The 12623-nt window shown below is 45.3% G+C and overlaps 1 protein-coding gene across 12 annotated transcripts in view; it reads right to left on the bottom strand.

Moving 5' to 3' along the window:
• Positions 1 to 12623, bottom strand: part of TNC (tenascin C) — a 92597-nt gene that overhangs the window by 47664 nt on the left and 32310 nt on the right. For all 12 annotated transcript variants that reach the window (XM_046022956.1, XM_046022957.1, XM_046022961.1 and 9 more), the window contains exons 4-10: positions 11695 to 11958; positions 10352 to 10467; positions 9504 to 9660; positions 5798 to 6067; positions 4175 to 4360; positions 3819 to 3908; positions 1917 to 2180 (exon numbers count right to left, since the gene is read on the bottom strand). In XM_046022956.1, the coding sequence (XP_045878912.1) occupies positions 1917 to 2180; positions 3819 to 3908; positions 4175 to 4360; positions 5798 to 6067; positions 9504 to 9660; positions 10352 to 10467; positions 11695 to 11958 (1347 nt within the window). The remainder of the gene's footprint in view (positions 1 to 1916; positions 2181 to 3818; positions 3909 to 4174; positions 4361 to 5797; positions 6068 to 9503; positions 9661 to 10351; positions 10468 to 11694; positions 11959 to 12623) is intronic.

The raw sequence follows: 12623 nt of genomic DNA, 5'->3' as shown, positions 1-12623 counted from the left end.
TGTTTTTCAGGTTCATTTGCTGTCCCTTGACACCTTCTGACAAGCTCATGATTATAAAGCTGAAACACTCAAATCTCTACCAGAGATTTATTGCTTCTGAATTCTATGTTGCCCCTCCTTACCTAGGACTGAACTGTCCCTCCAGAGCGCCTTGATGATCATCTCATAGCTGGGTGGGAAGCAGTGCAAAGTCAACAGAATCGACCACTTGAACTCACTTGAGACTCTGTGAAGAGGCTGCTCTTTGTCTACCAAGTATCTCTTCTCTCTCTCTCTTATAAACAACCACAATTTTATGTGGGCAGCAACAAGCCGAGCCAGAAGACAACTTTTCCTAGACTTGCTTATAGCATGGAGTAGTCCATGAAATATAAGTAGTAGTTAATGGTGAAGTTTCCAGAAAGACTCATCTAGGAGGTACTCCTTCTTGGTTTTGGTTCTTCCTCCTTCAGGCTGCCTAGAACACAGATGTGAAGGCTGTACTGTGGCAGCCATATTGTGACATGGAAGTGACTTTGGGAATGGAGCCAAGGACTAAGAATGGTGGAACAGAAAAAGAGAAGGAGACCAAGTCCCTGATAACTTGGCACTATTACTCAAGACCTGAACCACCTAGCTTCAGATTTACCTTATGAGAAACCAACTTCCATATTGCTGAAGTGACTGTTTTTTGAGTTCTCTGTTATTTGCAGGGGAAGGTACTCATAAATGACGAAGACTCTTCAAGGCCATTTCCAGATTTGCCCATCATTACGACCTCTTTTCTGCTTATCAAGATTGAGTTGAACTAACATCTCTGCCGTGACACTTTCTCCAGCTGCCCCTGATTCTCCCAATCACCCCCTTTCCTTGATGGCGTTCCAGCTAATACTGCAACTGTCTAATCTCCCCCACAGACAGTGAGCAGGAGCACATGAGTGAAAATAACAATACTAAGTACATGACTCAGTTTCCTCTGAGATATCAGCACACTACAATATATTGAGTGGGTTTTCTCAATAAAGACTAAATTGAGACTAAAGACATTCCTTGTCAAGCCCTGAAGAATTAACATTTTCTACCTATACCTCTTGAATATTGGGGCCACAATTCCGTGCACATATTTTTCATACAGGAAGAATGGATTTTTTTCCTGATTATTTTTTCAACTTAGCCACTGAGGAACTATGGCAGCAGGTACCAAGAACAGGATATTGGGCTAGAAGGAACACCGCATTTCAGGATTTAGCTGTCGTGGAAAAACGAAGTTTGCCTCTTAGACACTAGGAGAAAAGAGAAAATGAGGAGGGCACTGTGCTAGCCTCCAAGGATCAGATGCAACTTTTCAGGTAACCTTGGAAGGAAGCAGAAGACCTGAAATAAAGACATTTAGTGAGCTTGGCTGGCTCAGTCGGTGGAACATGTGACTCCTGATTTTGGGGTCATAAGTTTGAGCCCCACGTTAGGTGTAGAAATTACTAAAATAAATAAATAAATAAATAAATATGCGTATAAGTGGGAAAAAAACCAAAAAATTATTACCAACATCTTGGTCATCTTGAAAAAAATAAAGTGAGAAGTAAGTTAATTGTTAGGCTAAAGAAGGGGAACAAAAAAACAAGAAACGATTTTAAAAACTCTGTAAAGTGCACAAAATTAATTAAAAAAAAAAAAAAAACAAGACAAACACAAACCCTGATGCTTTAAGTTCTCCTAGGAAGAAATATCTTAAAAAATGCTAGTGATTTCCCAGCAAGAAGACTTCGCTGAATCAGTTGACAGAGGAAAAGAGATGTAAGTAGCTCCTTCAAAGTGCTAGGTAGAGAAAGTCATGCGTTTTCCCACCTGGTTTTCCCCTGGGGAGGCAGCCTGACTTCTGGGTCTGCAAACCTCAGAATCAGCAGAGGGTCTGGAGAGAGCTCAGAGGCTGACCTCACCTGTGGATGCCTTTACTCGTGCGGGTTTGCTCTTATGTCTGCCCTTCTCAGCGATGAGGAGGATGCTGTACTCCTTCCCGGGTTCCAGGCCTCTCAGGACATAGGACGTGGTGTCTCTCGGAAGCTTCACTTCCACCGGCTGGCCGGAGGGCAGGCTGTAGTTGAGGCGGTAATGATCAAACTTGGCTAAAGGCCTCCTCCAGAACAGGGTCAGGTTGGTCTCTGTGGTTTCAGAAACCTGCAGGTCCCTGGGTGCGTCCATGTCTGGGAGGAAAGCAGAGAGATGTCCAGGCCTCAGGCTGGGAGGCAGGGCTGCTCTGGGCTAAGCATACCAGCTCTGCCCTATAGGAGCTGTGTGGCTGCAGACAATTTCCTCATCTGGGTCTGTTTTCACGTTTTGGAAGATTAAAAAGGATATAGTGGTATATATCCATCCCACGAAATACTACTCAGTTAAAAGCATCTTAAAAGAACTGACTGTTGACACAAGGAACAATTTGAACAGACCTCGGACCTTGAGAGAATTACATGGAGTGAAAAAGCCTCTCTCTGCAGGTTGCATTCTCTGTATGATTCCTTATATGTAGCATTCTTGAAATAACATTACAGAGATGAAGACTGGGGATTGCCCAGGGCTAGGGAGAGTGGGAGGGAGGGAAAGAGGTGCCTGTGGCTATACAAAAAGGGGACAAAAGTGACCCTAGTGATGGAACTATTCTGTGTCTTAACCATATCGATGGGTGAGAAAAGCTGCTTAGGATAAAACTGTGTAGGGCTAAGTACACCCACCTACAAAAATGAGCTGCATGTACTGCCCCGTGAAATATACATAAAGCTGTTAGATTGTGTCAATGTCAGTTTCCTGGCTGTGATATTGTTCAATGATTACCCAGTTGTTAACCATTGGAGGAAACTAGGAAAAAGGTTTAGGGGGAATCTCTCTGTATCATTTCTCACAACAGCATGTGAATTGACAATTACCTCCAAAGAAAAAGATAAAAAAGAGTATATGGGGCACCTGGGTGGCTCAGTCAGTTAAGCAACTACCTTCAGCTCAGGTCATGATCCCAGGGTCCTGGGATGGAGGCCTGCATTGGGTTCCCTGCTCACTGGGGAGTCTGCTTCTCCCTCTCCCTGCTGCTCTCCCTACTTGTGATCTCTCTCTCTGTCAAATACATAAATAAAATCTTACAAAAAAAAGTGTGTTTGTGCAAGTGGTCAGCATTGGGTCCTGCATAATGGGGAAGCTCCATGAGACATGACCTTCATCCCTTTTGCACACCAGACCCCTTTTCTTCACAGTGACTGGGGGAAGGAAGGAGGAGGCTGGTGGAGAAGTAGAGGGAAAACTTTTCTTTTAACAAATTTTCCGGGGAGGGGGTAAAACTTGAGCAAAGAATCAATGGCTTCAAATCATACAGCTCCTTCCTCATCATGCTCTTCCAGAGCCTAGAGCTTCAGGATGAAAGTAAGAGCGCAGTCTGTCTGAAACTATGGTCCTGCTACTTACTGTCTGTAGGACAAGGGTATACTACAAAAGTCAGGTATTTCCTAAAAGAAAACCTCCCAGATGTGTTTTGATCAGACTGCAGTTTATTTAAAAAAAAAAAAAAAAGAAGAAGAAGAAGAAAGAAGAACTGATTATGAACTTAAAAGTTTGCAGGTTTCTTACAAAATCTGGTTCCAATTTCTCATAAAAAAAAATTTCATTCCCCTTTAGGATCATTAAGACTCAGTATGCTTATGTTACTTTTGAATTGGACATCTGGGCTAGATGATCCTAAGGGCCGCTTTCTCCTCTGTGCGTCTACTGTTTCTTTCCAAATAGGTTTTCTGCCTCCTGGGCCCCAGTGAATCTCCCAGCGCCAGCCCAGAGGTAATGGGGACCAACAGCTGTCTCACCTGTGGCCGCATTGATGGTGGCTGGATCACTCTCCTTGTCAGCCTTCACAGCAGACACTCCGATCCCATATTCAGTTCCCGGCCTCAAACCTAAGGGAGAACGTGCAGGTGGATATTTAGCCCCAAACTGGAAAGACTTTCAGAGGATCATGAAGACAGTCCTGAGCTGTCTGTCACTGGAGCCTATGATCTCTCAGTGTCTGGTATGTTCTACAGACTGTCTCGCTGAAGTCCAAGTGAAAGGAATTGCTGGGAACTGTACTTCTTTCTCTCTGTGGAGGGCTGCAAAATGGGGACATCACCCACCCCTCCCAACCCGGTATGCGGGTGGGCTGGGTCTGGGAGGCAGATCTTACCTGTGAGCGTGGCTTTGGTGGTGGCTTGCTGGCTCCGTGGGACTTCGACCTCGGCATGGTCACCTCCGGAGATGGGTGCATACTTAATTCTGTAACTGTCAGGGGCCGCCTTGCCGTTCTTCCATTCCAGGGTGATGCTGTTGTCCGTCTGGGAGACGCGACGGAGATTCCTAGGAGCATCCAGGCCTATTTGGAAGGGGAAGGGACATTTGCATTGAAAACACCAGGCACTAGGAGAGTGGGAGTCTGAAAATTCAAGCTGAGACATGAAAAGCACTTGCCTCTGGAGAAAAAATGGCAACACCCCCCCGCCCCAACTTAATACCTGACAGACAGATCTAACAAATACTATATCTTGGGCACTTCTTTTGCTGTTATTTTATTTTATTTATTTGTTTACCTTTCCCCGTTATTAATGTGTGTGATACTCTAGTCATTTTCATGCTCAGATTTTATGCTTAAAAAAACTACACAGAGAGGTGCCTGGGTGGCTCAGTGGGTTAAAGTCTCTGCCTTTGGCTCAGGTCATCGTCCTAGGGTCCTAGAGCCCCACATCGGGCTCTCTGCTCAGCAGGGAGTCTGCTTCTCCTTCCTTTCTCTCTGCCTGCCTCTCTGCCTAACTTGTTATCTCTGTCTGCCAAATAAATAAATAAAATCTTAAAAAAAAAAAAACCTACACAGAAACTTACTAATAAGGTCTGTGAGTGTAAGAACTGGTCTGCTGTGCCCATTGCTGTATTTCTAATACCTCATACGTAACTGAGCTCTGAAAAAGTATTTATTTTTTATTTTTTATTTTTTTTGAAAAAGTATTTATTGACTCAACGATTGATGGATCTGTTGGGACGTCTAAGAACATGCCACAGGGGTGCCTGGCTGGCTCAGTCAGTATGTCTCTGTTTTCAGCTCGGGTCATGATCTCAAGGGCCTGGATGAAACCCCATGTCAGGCTCCATGCTCAGCTGGGAGTCGGCTTCTGGATTTTCTCTCTCCTTCTCCCTTTGCCCCTACCCTCACTCATGCTCTCTCTCCCAAATAATAAAATCTTAAAAAAAAAAAAAAGGAATGCCAGAGACATCTTTGTTATTCATGCTTTCCATAACTCCATTTTATTATGAAAATATTTACATGAATTTTATTTAATCAGAACCTCTTTTATCTGAGATTGTCAGATCAGCACCTTCTCAGTATGCTTTTGTGAGTATGTGTGTGTTTTAGAAGGTTATTAGGATAGAGTTTTTTTTTTCTTGAAAACGTTGATCAATCGCTACAATATTTTTTTTAAAGATTTTATTTATTTATTTGACAGACAGAGAGGCAGAGAGGCAGGGAGAGAGAGAGGGGGAAGCAGGCTCCCCGCTGAGCAGAGAGCCCGATGCGGGGCTCGATCCCAGGACCCTGAGATCATGACCTGAGCCGAAGGCAGAGGCTTAACCTACTGAGCCACCCAGGTGCCCTAATCGCTACAATATTTTTAAATAAACATTTAAAGGAAAGAAATTTCCCTTTCTATTGTCTATTTCTATTTCTACTGTCAGAGGAGCCTGGAAGGAACCCCAGCAGAGTGGGATGGAAGTCTCATAACCCTTCTTTCCCAGCTGTTCACCAGGGAAGGCACACTACCTGTTGTGAAGGTCTCCTTGGCCGGGTTGCTGGACATGTCACCCCTGCGGGAGATAAGGGACACCTCATACTCGGTGTCCGGCTTCAGGTTACCGATGGAGTACTGGTTCTCATCCTGGGTGAGATCAATGGTGGTGCGGTCGCCAGGCACGTCTTTGATCCCGTAGGAGAGCTCAATGCCATCGATCTCGGCCAGGGGCTTGAACCAAGTGATCAGGGCTGTGGTGTCCGTGACATCTTTCACCTCGATTTGGCTGGGGGCATCCAAGCCTGTGACGGGCAGACAGCAGAGTGGTTTCAGAGACTGGGGCTGGGGCCACGGGCTGAGCAGAGAGGGGTTTGCAGCCATCCAGCTCCATGCATGGACAGATTAGTGTCTACTAACCATCTGACCTTCTTTTGTCTTTCTGAGTCTTCATTTCCCATTTGACAAGCTCTAGATAGGGAGGATGACAACTTCCTTGCAGGGCTTGTTGGTTTTTTGAACAGGAAAGGAGATAATGTTTGCAAAGCACCGAGCACAGAGCCTAGAGCATGGCAGTCACATGATAAATGGTTGTTGCCCTGTTATTATTATCGTTACCATGCTCATGAGTTAAGAAACAAGCTTAGGGCCTTTTTCAGTTAAAAAAACATTGATTTACATCTGAAACTAATGATGTACTATAAGTGGGTTAATTGAATTTAAATTTAAAAAATTTAAATAAAATTTAAATTAAAAAAAATAAAAAAACAAAAAACCATTGATTTAGTCTCTCTGGCTTTTTTAAATGAGCAAAATTCCCTGAATGGCTGATCAGAATTATAGAGCTCAAAAGGGAGGCCACCCCCCAGCTTGCCCGGGTATGGAGAGTTACTTGTGAGGAAAGAATTCAGGCAGAAAGCCAAGGCTTGTGCCAAGCCTCGCCATCTTTGTGCCTTCACCTCAGCCTCCTCCTTGTGTTGTCACCCAGCCTTGTGTTGTCATGTGCGAGTGTTGTGATGGCAAGCATGGCATGCTCTTTCTCCCCATCCTGGCCTCTGCATTTGCTCTTCCTGAGATTGCCCCTCCCCCTCGAAAAATCTCCTAGTTGTCCCTCAAAACCCCACTTACATGGCACTTCTAATGAGAGTCCTCTTGACCCTTGTTGTAATTAGGTGAACACATACACCCTCCCCAGAAAGTACAAAGGTTCAGTTTATGTAAGATGGGTAAGTTCTAGAGATGTGCCGGATAACAGAGGGACCGGAGGGAACAATACTCACGAAGAGAGCAGCTCACATTCTAAGTGGTCTTAGCCCAATTATAAATAAGAGAATCCCCCCTCCCAAAAAAAGAGACAATCCTAATTCACTTTTTTCACTGTTCTGTAACATATTTCTCTACAGTTTATGTATTATTTAACTTAGATAGTGTCTAAATTCATTTATTTGGAGAGTGGGTCTTTGACCTCCTTTTTATCCCCAGCATAGTGTCAGACTTTGTCCTTTATGTCTGAATTCTTTTTTTTCTAATTATATAAACAATTTTAATGCAAACATTAAAACTGACCGGGAATTTGGCAAATGCCTAAAATTAAGATATGAAGGCATCCAGTCAATGTTTCTTTGTTTCTTCAATTTAAAAAGAGCTACATTTTTGTTTTTAGCGCTGGTTTAGGAAACAATTAGGAAAGTTCCTTTCCAATGAAAGGAACTTCAGTGTAATATAGGGAATGAGGAAGAATAAGTCCTATCTGACTAGGAGAAACCTGCAGTCTATCTTTTGAATTCCAAGCTTTCATCCGTCAGTCTCAGCCTACAATGAACCCATAGAATGCGCAATGAAAACAAAGTTACAATTCAACAGTGAAGCTGCCTGTCCCCTGTTCTAACAGGTGTTAGCAAGCACCCCGACCACACCTGCTCTTGTCCTTAGCAGCCCTTTCCTAAGAAGTCGGGATTGAGTCGAGCTCACTGATCACCCCCGCATCCCCCAGATTTGGGATCCTTGAACAGAGGAACCTAGTACTGCTGTGGTTTACTACATGCCAAGCGCAGTGCTCTGTCATGTAGGTCTTAACTCTCATGACAACCCTGCAAGGACACTATAAACCTATGTTCCTGGTGGCAGGTCAAAGACTTCAAGAAGGAGAACTTCACAAGATGATGTGAGCGGCAAAGCTCACATTCAGGTAAGTTTGTGTCCAAAACCCATACTCTTGCTCCTTTAAATGTGAACGTCTCTCAAAAGCATCCGGGTGCCAGAAATGGTTGTAATACAGCCTTATACAGATACCAGTGCGAAGGAGCCAAAAATGCTTTGTCACCCAAACTTTGAGGTCCTTTAAACCTGGATAAAATTTAGTCAGCAGTGAAATGAACATGGAAATGTCTGCCCCTCAGTGCTGATATTTATGTGACTAGGGAATTTAGGTGTTCAGATGTTTGTCCTGCAAGAAGAATAAAGCAGCTAATCCCCAGAAGAAAATTAAAAAGCAAGGGGCAGATAAATGTGTTTTGGAGTTTCGGTGTGCCCTCTCTACAGCAGGTAAGCATTTGCTGGATCTTTTCTACGCCTTTCTGGTGATCTAATGATATTTTCCTGTTGATACCTGCTCTCTACCTACCACAGAGGGATGGTGTCAGAATGATGGAAAACACTTGTCTATAGAGGAGACAATCTAGGAGTTGGCTCTGAGTGAGGCAAAATGTGCAAATATTTAAATGCAAGATGCTCTTTCTTGTCATTAGTCAACAGGTTTAAATTTTCCAACAACCTCCTGCCAAAAAGAATCAATCCCTTAAGCAGCTGGCACAGATGCCATCTCGAAGAAGATGGAGAGGTTTCCCCAAATGGCAAGGTAAAATAATTTTATTGATTTATTTATTGATGTGCAAAATTTGGCTTCTTGGTAGAACAACTCCAAATCCAGATTTTCTTTTTCCTCCTCACCCAGGGCTCTAGTAGTGTCAAATTCTATTCTACGCCCAAGAAGTTCTGACATCTTTATTATTGAGTGACATTTCATGTATGTTCCTACTGGAGATACGGGATGAACATTCTACGTAGACCAGCGCCTCATCAGTGCCAGTGGAAAAGGGGGTGAGAGTTATAAAACTGAGCCTCACTGACAACTGTGACCCTGTGGTGGCCCCCAAGTGTTCACCATGTGGCGTTTGTTCAACTGATTTCGATGCCCTAAGCCTCAGTTTCTACTCTTGAAAAATAATAACAATAATATTTGCCCAACCTCTTTCCCAAGATGGTGCATCAGATTGGATGATGCGGTAGGTTATTTATAATGGTCTCTCTTACTGGTCTTCCTGTACCTGTGCCTGCCTTGACATGTCACTCTGAGGCTCCTTTCATCAAGGGATGGATCTGTTTCCTGCTCCTTACATCTGGACTGGCCTTGAGATGGGCTTTGACGGAGGGATACAAGGCTCAGCTGCCGTGTGAGGAGGCCCAGGTTGGCCTACAGAGGCCACTCGAGGCCAACCAGCCCCCAGCCCACACAGATGCAGAAGCAAGCCCACTCCAAAACAGAATTGCCCAGCTGAGCCCAATCCCAAATCAGCAATGTGCAGAACTATTGTTTCAAACCACTAAGTTTGGGGCTTGCTCTTTACATAGCAAAACCTAGTTGATGCAGAAGCTCTGTAAGAGGAAATGTTATCCAGAGGAGGCACTGTGGGGCATGGCCAGCTTTATCACAGGGTCTGTGCTATTAAAGGTGATACTCACGGGTGGTGGTCACCCTCTTCAGACCAGGGCCGCGTGTATTGTTTTTCACGATGTGCAGAGAGATCTCATATTCTTGCCCAGGAGCTAGGCCCGTCTGCCTGTATGTGGTCTCTGGCCTCCTCAGGCTTTTGGTGATCTCTCCCTCATCTTCTTTATTCTGAAAGACAGGAGAGAGTCTTGGTAAGAACTAAAGAAGGTTCCGTCCTCTTCTCTTCTGTGGCTCGCTCCTTCTGCATCCACTCCTTTGCTGAGCTCTCCTTAGCCAGCAGATCAGCATGGCAGAGGATGCACGGAGGATAAGGATGTCTCTTGAATTGGCTTCTGCCTGTTGTAAACCTCTGTACTCACTCCTTGGACACTCAAGGCAAGTGCCAGAATGTGAGAGCCATAGCAGTCCAGAGCCACAGATTCAATCCTTCCTTTGACAGTCCAAGAAGCCAGCATCAGAGAAGTTGTGGGACTGTCCCACTGGCCCCTGCTGGTTAGTGCCAGAGCCTGGGCTCGGACTCAGGAACCTACTTCCCAGAAAGAAGGGATACTGCAGGTCAGATATGCCTGGAGGCATCTGGAGACAGAGCTCATTTTTTCTCTTCTGAGTAGACATTTCCCAGACTATGAGGAGCAAGGGGACAGGTCAGCATCTGTTTGAGCTCACAGCCCTAAGGACTATGCTTACTGACTCCTTAAAATCACTTAGAATGTATTTGCAGACATACAGGGACTAACTAACCACACCCCGTCCCCCACCAGAAGTGAAGGCAATAACGTTGATATAAAAGTCCGTAGAGCCCCCAGACCATCTTTCTGATCCTTGACGTCAAATATGCTTGCTCCTCTGTGCCCCTTACCATATTCCGAAAGATGATCTCCCAGGTTTCAAAAGCAATGTCCAGAGGATCCCACTCCACTTCCACAGATGTCTCCTTGATGGACTTGAACTTTAGGCCTTCAGGTGCAGGCAGGTCTGTCAGGAAGAGCAGAGAGAAGGATGGCTGCATGTTGGGGGGCGGGGGTTGGCGGTAGCCACAGCGGTGATTCCCCTGAACCCTACCGGTGGGTGCCCCACTCCTGTCAGAGCTGGATTCTATTCCTGACTACTTGTGATGCTGTTTACTGTGAGGCAGTGTGACAATTAGCATTAGGACCCACCATAGGATTAAATCCTGGCTATTTCATATGGTGAAGCCATATGAACCCAGGGCTTGGAATGAGGGACTTGGGCTCAAATCCAGGCTCCGCATTACAAGTTGTGCACGCATGGGGGAATTGCAGAAGGTGCTCTAAGCCTCAGCTTCTTCATTCAGGAGGAAGAGGTAAGTAGGCCCGTTCTTGGGAGCGTTTTGAGGACTGAATGATATGTTGCATGTTGGTTGCTGGGCACGGTTCCTGGCGCACGCACATTTCAATACGTGGCAGCCAATGTTATAGTTACTAAGCAAAAATAAGGACCAATTTCTAGCCTTGCTTTTTAGGTATGACGGGAATTATACTGATGTTGGATTCTTAAAGGAAGAACTTGAACCCTAATATTTCTTTTCTTTTCTTTTTTTTTAAATATGTGGGCAGTGGGGGCGCCTGGGTGGCTCAGTGGGTTAAGCCGCTGCCTTCGGCTCAGGTCATGATCTCAGGGTCCTGGGATCGAGTCCCACATCGGGCTCTCTGCTCGGCAGCGAGCCTGCTTCCTTCTCTCTCTCTCTGCCTGCCTCTCTGTCTGCTTGTGGTCTCTCTCTGTCAAATAAATAAATAAAATCTTAAAAAAAAAAAAAAATATGTGGGCAGTGAGCTCCATAGAAAGGAAACAGTAGAATAGAACAGGTAAGAGCATAAACCTGCAACTAGACTTCCAGGGTTTAAATCCCATCTCTGCCACTTATTAAGAGTCTGATTTGGGAGGAGATGCTGAACATTTATTCTCAGTTTTCTCATCTGTAGAATGGGTTAATAATTGTCCTGATCTCATAGGGTTATTGTGAGTTAAATGAATGGGTAGATAAGGGGTTTCTTTAAAAAAAAAATTCAGTGGGCTTAACTGGATCCTGGGGTCTTAATCGGTGCAACGATGAAAGGACAGCTATGCTGCTACGGGGATGACGGGGGAAGCAGTGACTTGTGGGCGTGGGTCATGCACTGGGCAAGACAAGGGCAGCAGACGCTGCTGGGGGTGGAGTAGGGGTGGGTTCTGCGAACTCACACGTGGCCACCCTGGCGCTGACGGGAATGCTCTTCTTGTTTTCCAGGATGGCGAAGACGCGGATAAAGTACTCCACGCCTGGCTCTAGCTCCCGGATGGTGGTGGATGTCTGGTCCCCAGGCACGCGGAACTGCATTTCCAGGCCATCCTCATGGGTGGGCGTGTACATGACCAGGTATTCCGTGACCCGCATCTCGTTGTCCCAGGCCAGGTTCACGGTCTCTTCAGTCACTTCTGTCACGATGAGGTCTTTGGGAGGGGACACTGGCAGGAAGATAAAAGGATAGCTTGGGTCAAGTAGTGTCAGTAAGGTCCTCCATTAATTCTCTCTCTAGGTTTGTTTGCCTTCACTTGTCCCTTCCACTGCCAATCACTGAGCCCTAATATCCAGCTTTCATTTCCTTAAATGAAAATCTCATCAAGAGCCTCCTGCTGTGATTCATTTTGAAAACCTTTGGTGACTTTCAGGCTACAGTGCTGGGTCTGCAGGGTGTCCTTCAGGTTTCTTTGTGGTCTGACCCTTCCGACTTCTCTACTCTCTGGACCTTAGTTCAGATTCGGGCCATTGGCATGGGCACAGGCAGCCTGAGCTTAGCTCCCTGCTCTGAACTCGAGGTCATACATCGTTAGTGCTGGCAGGATAGCGCTCCTTGAAGGAACTCACGATCCTTGGGATCAAAGACAGTCATGAAAAAATGAGTTAAGAGATGGCTCTACCTCGCAAGTGATTAATTAGCATTTACTCACTAACTGAGTGTGCATGTAGGACAGTTTTATGTAATCTCACTGTCCATTCAATTGAGCGGAATTTTTGCTCTCATCCAAATAGAGGGATTTAGGTTATTTTTGGCTCAGTGTCAGTGGGGAGTAGATGAGAAGGTTCATATTTGGCAAAAAGGCTGTTTTCATTTCATCTACCTCCCCACAGG

Source organism: Meles meles, chromosome 11 (assembly GCF_922984935.1).
Source record: "Meles meles chromosome 11, mMelMel3.1 paternal haplotype, whole genome shotgun sequence".
Taxonomy (NCBI): Eukaryota; Metazoa; Chordata; class Mammalia; order Carnivora; family Mustelidae; genus Meles; species Meles meles.
Note: the sequence above shows the minus strand (reverse complement) of the source record. Positions and strands in the feature narration are given on the sequence as shown.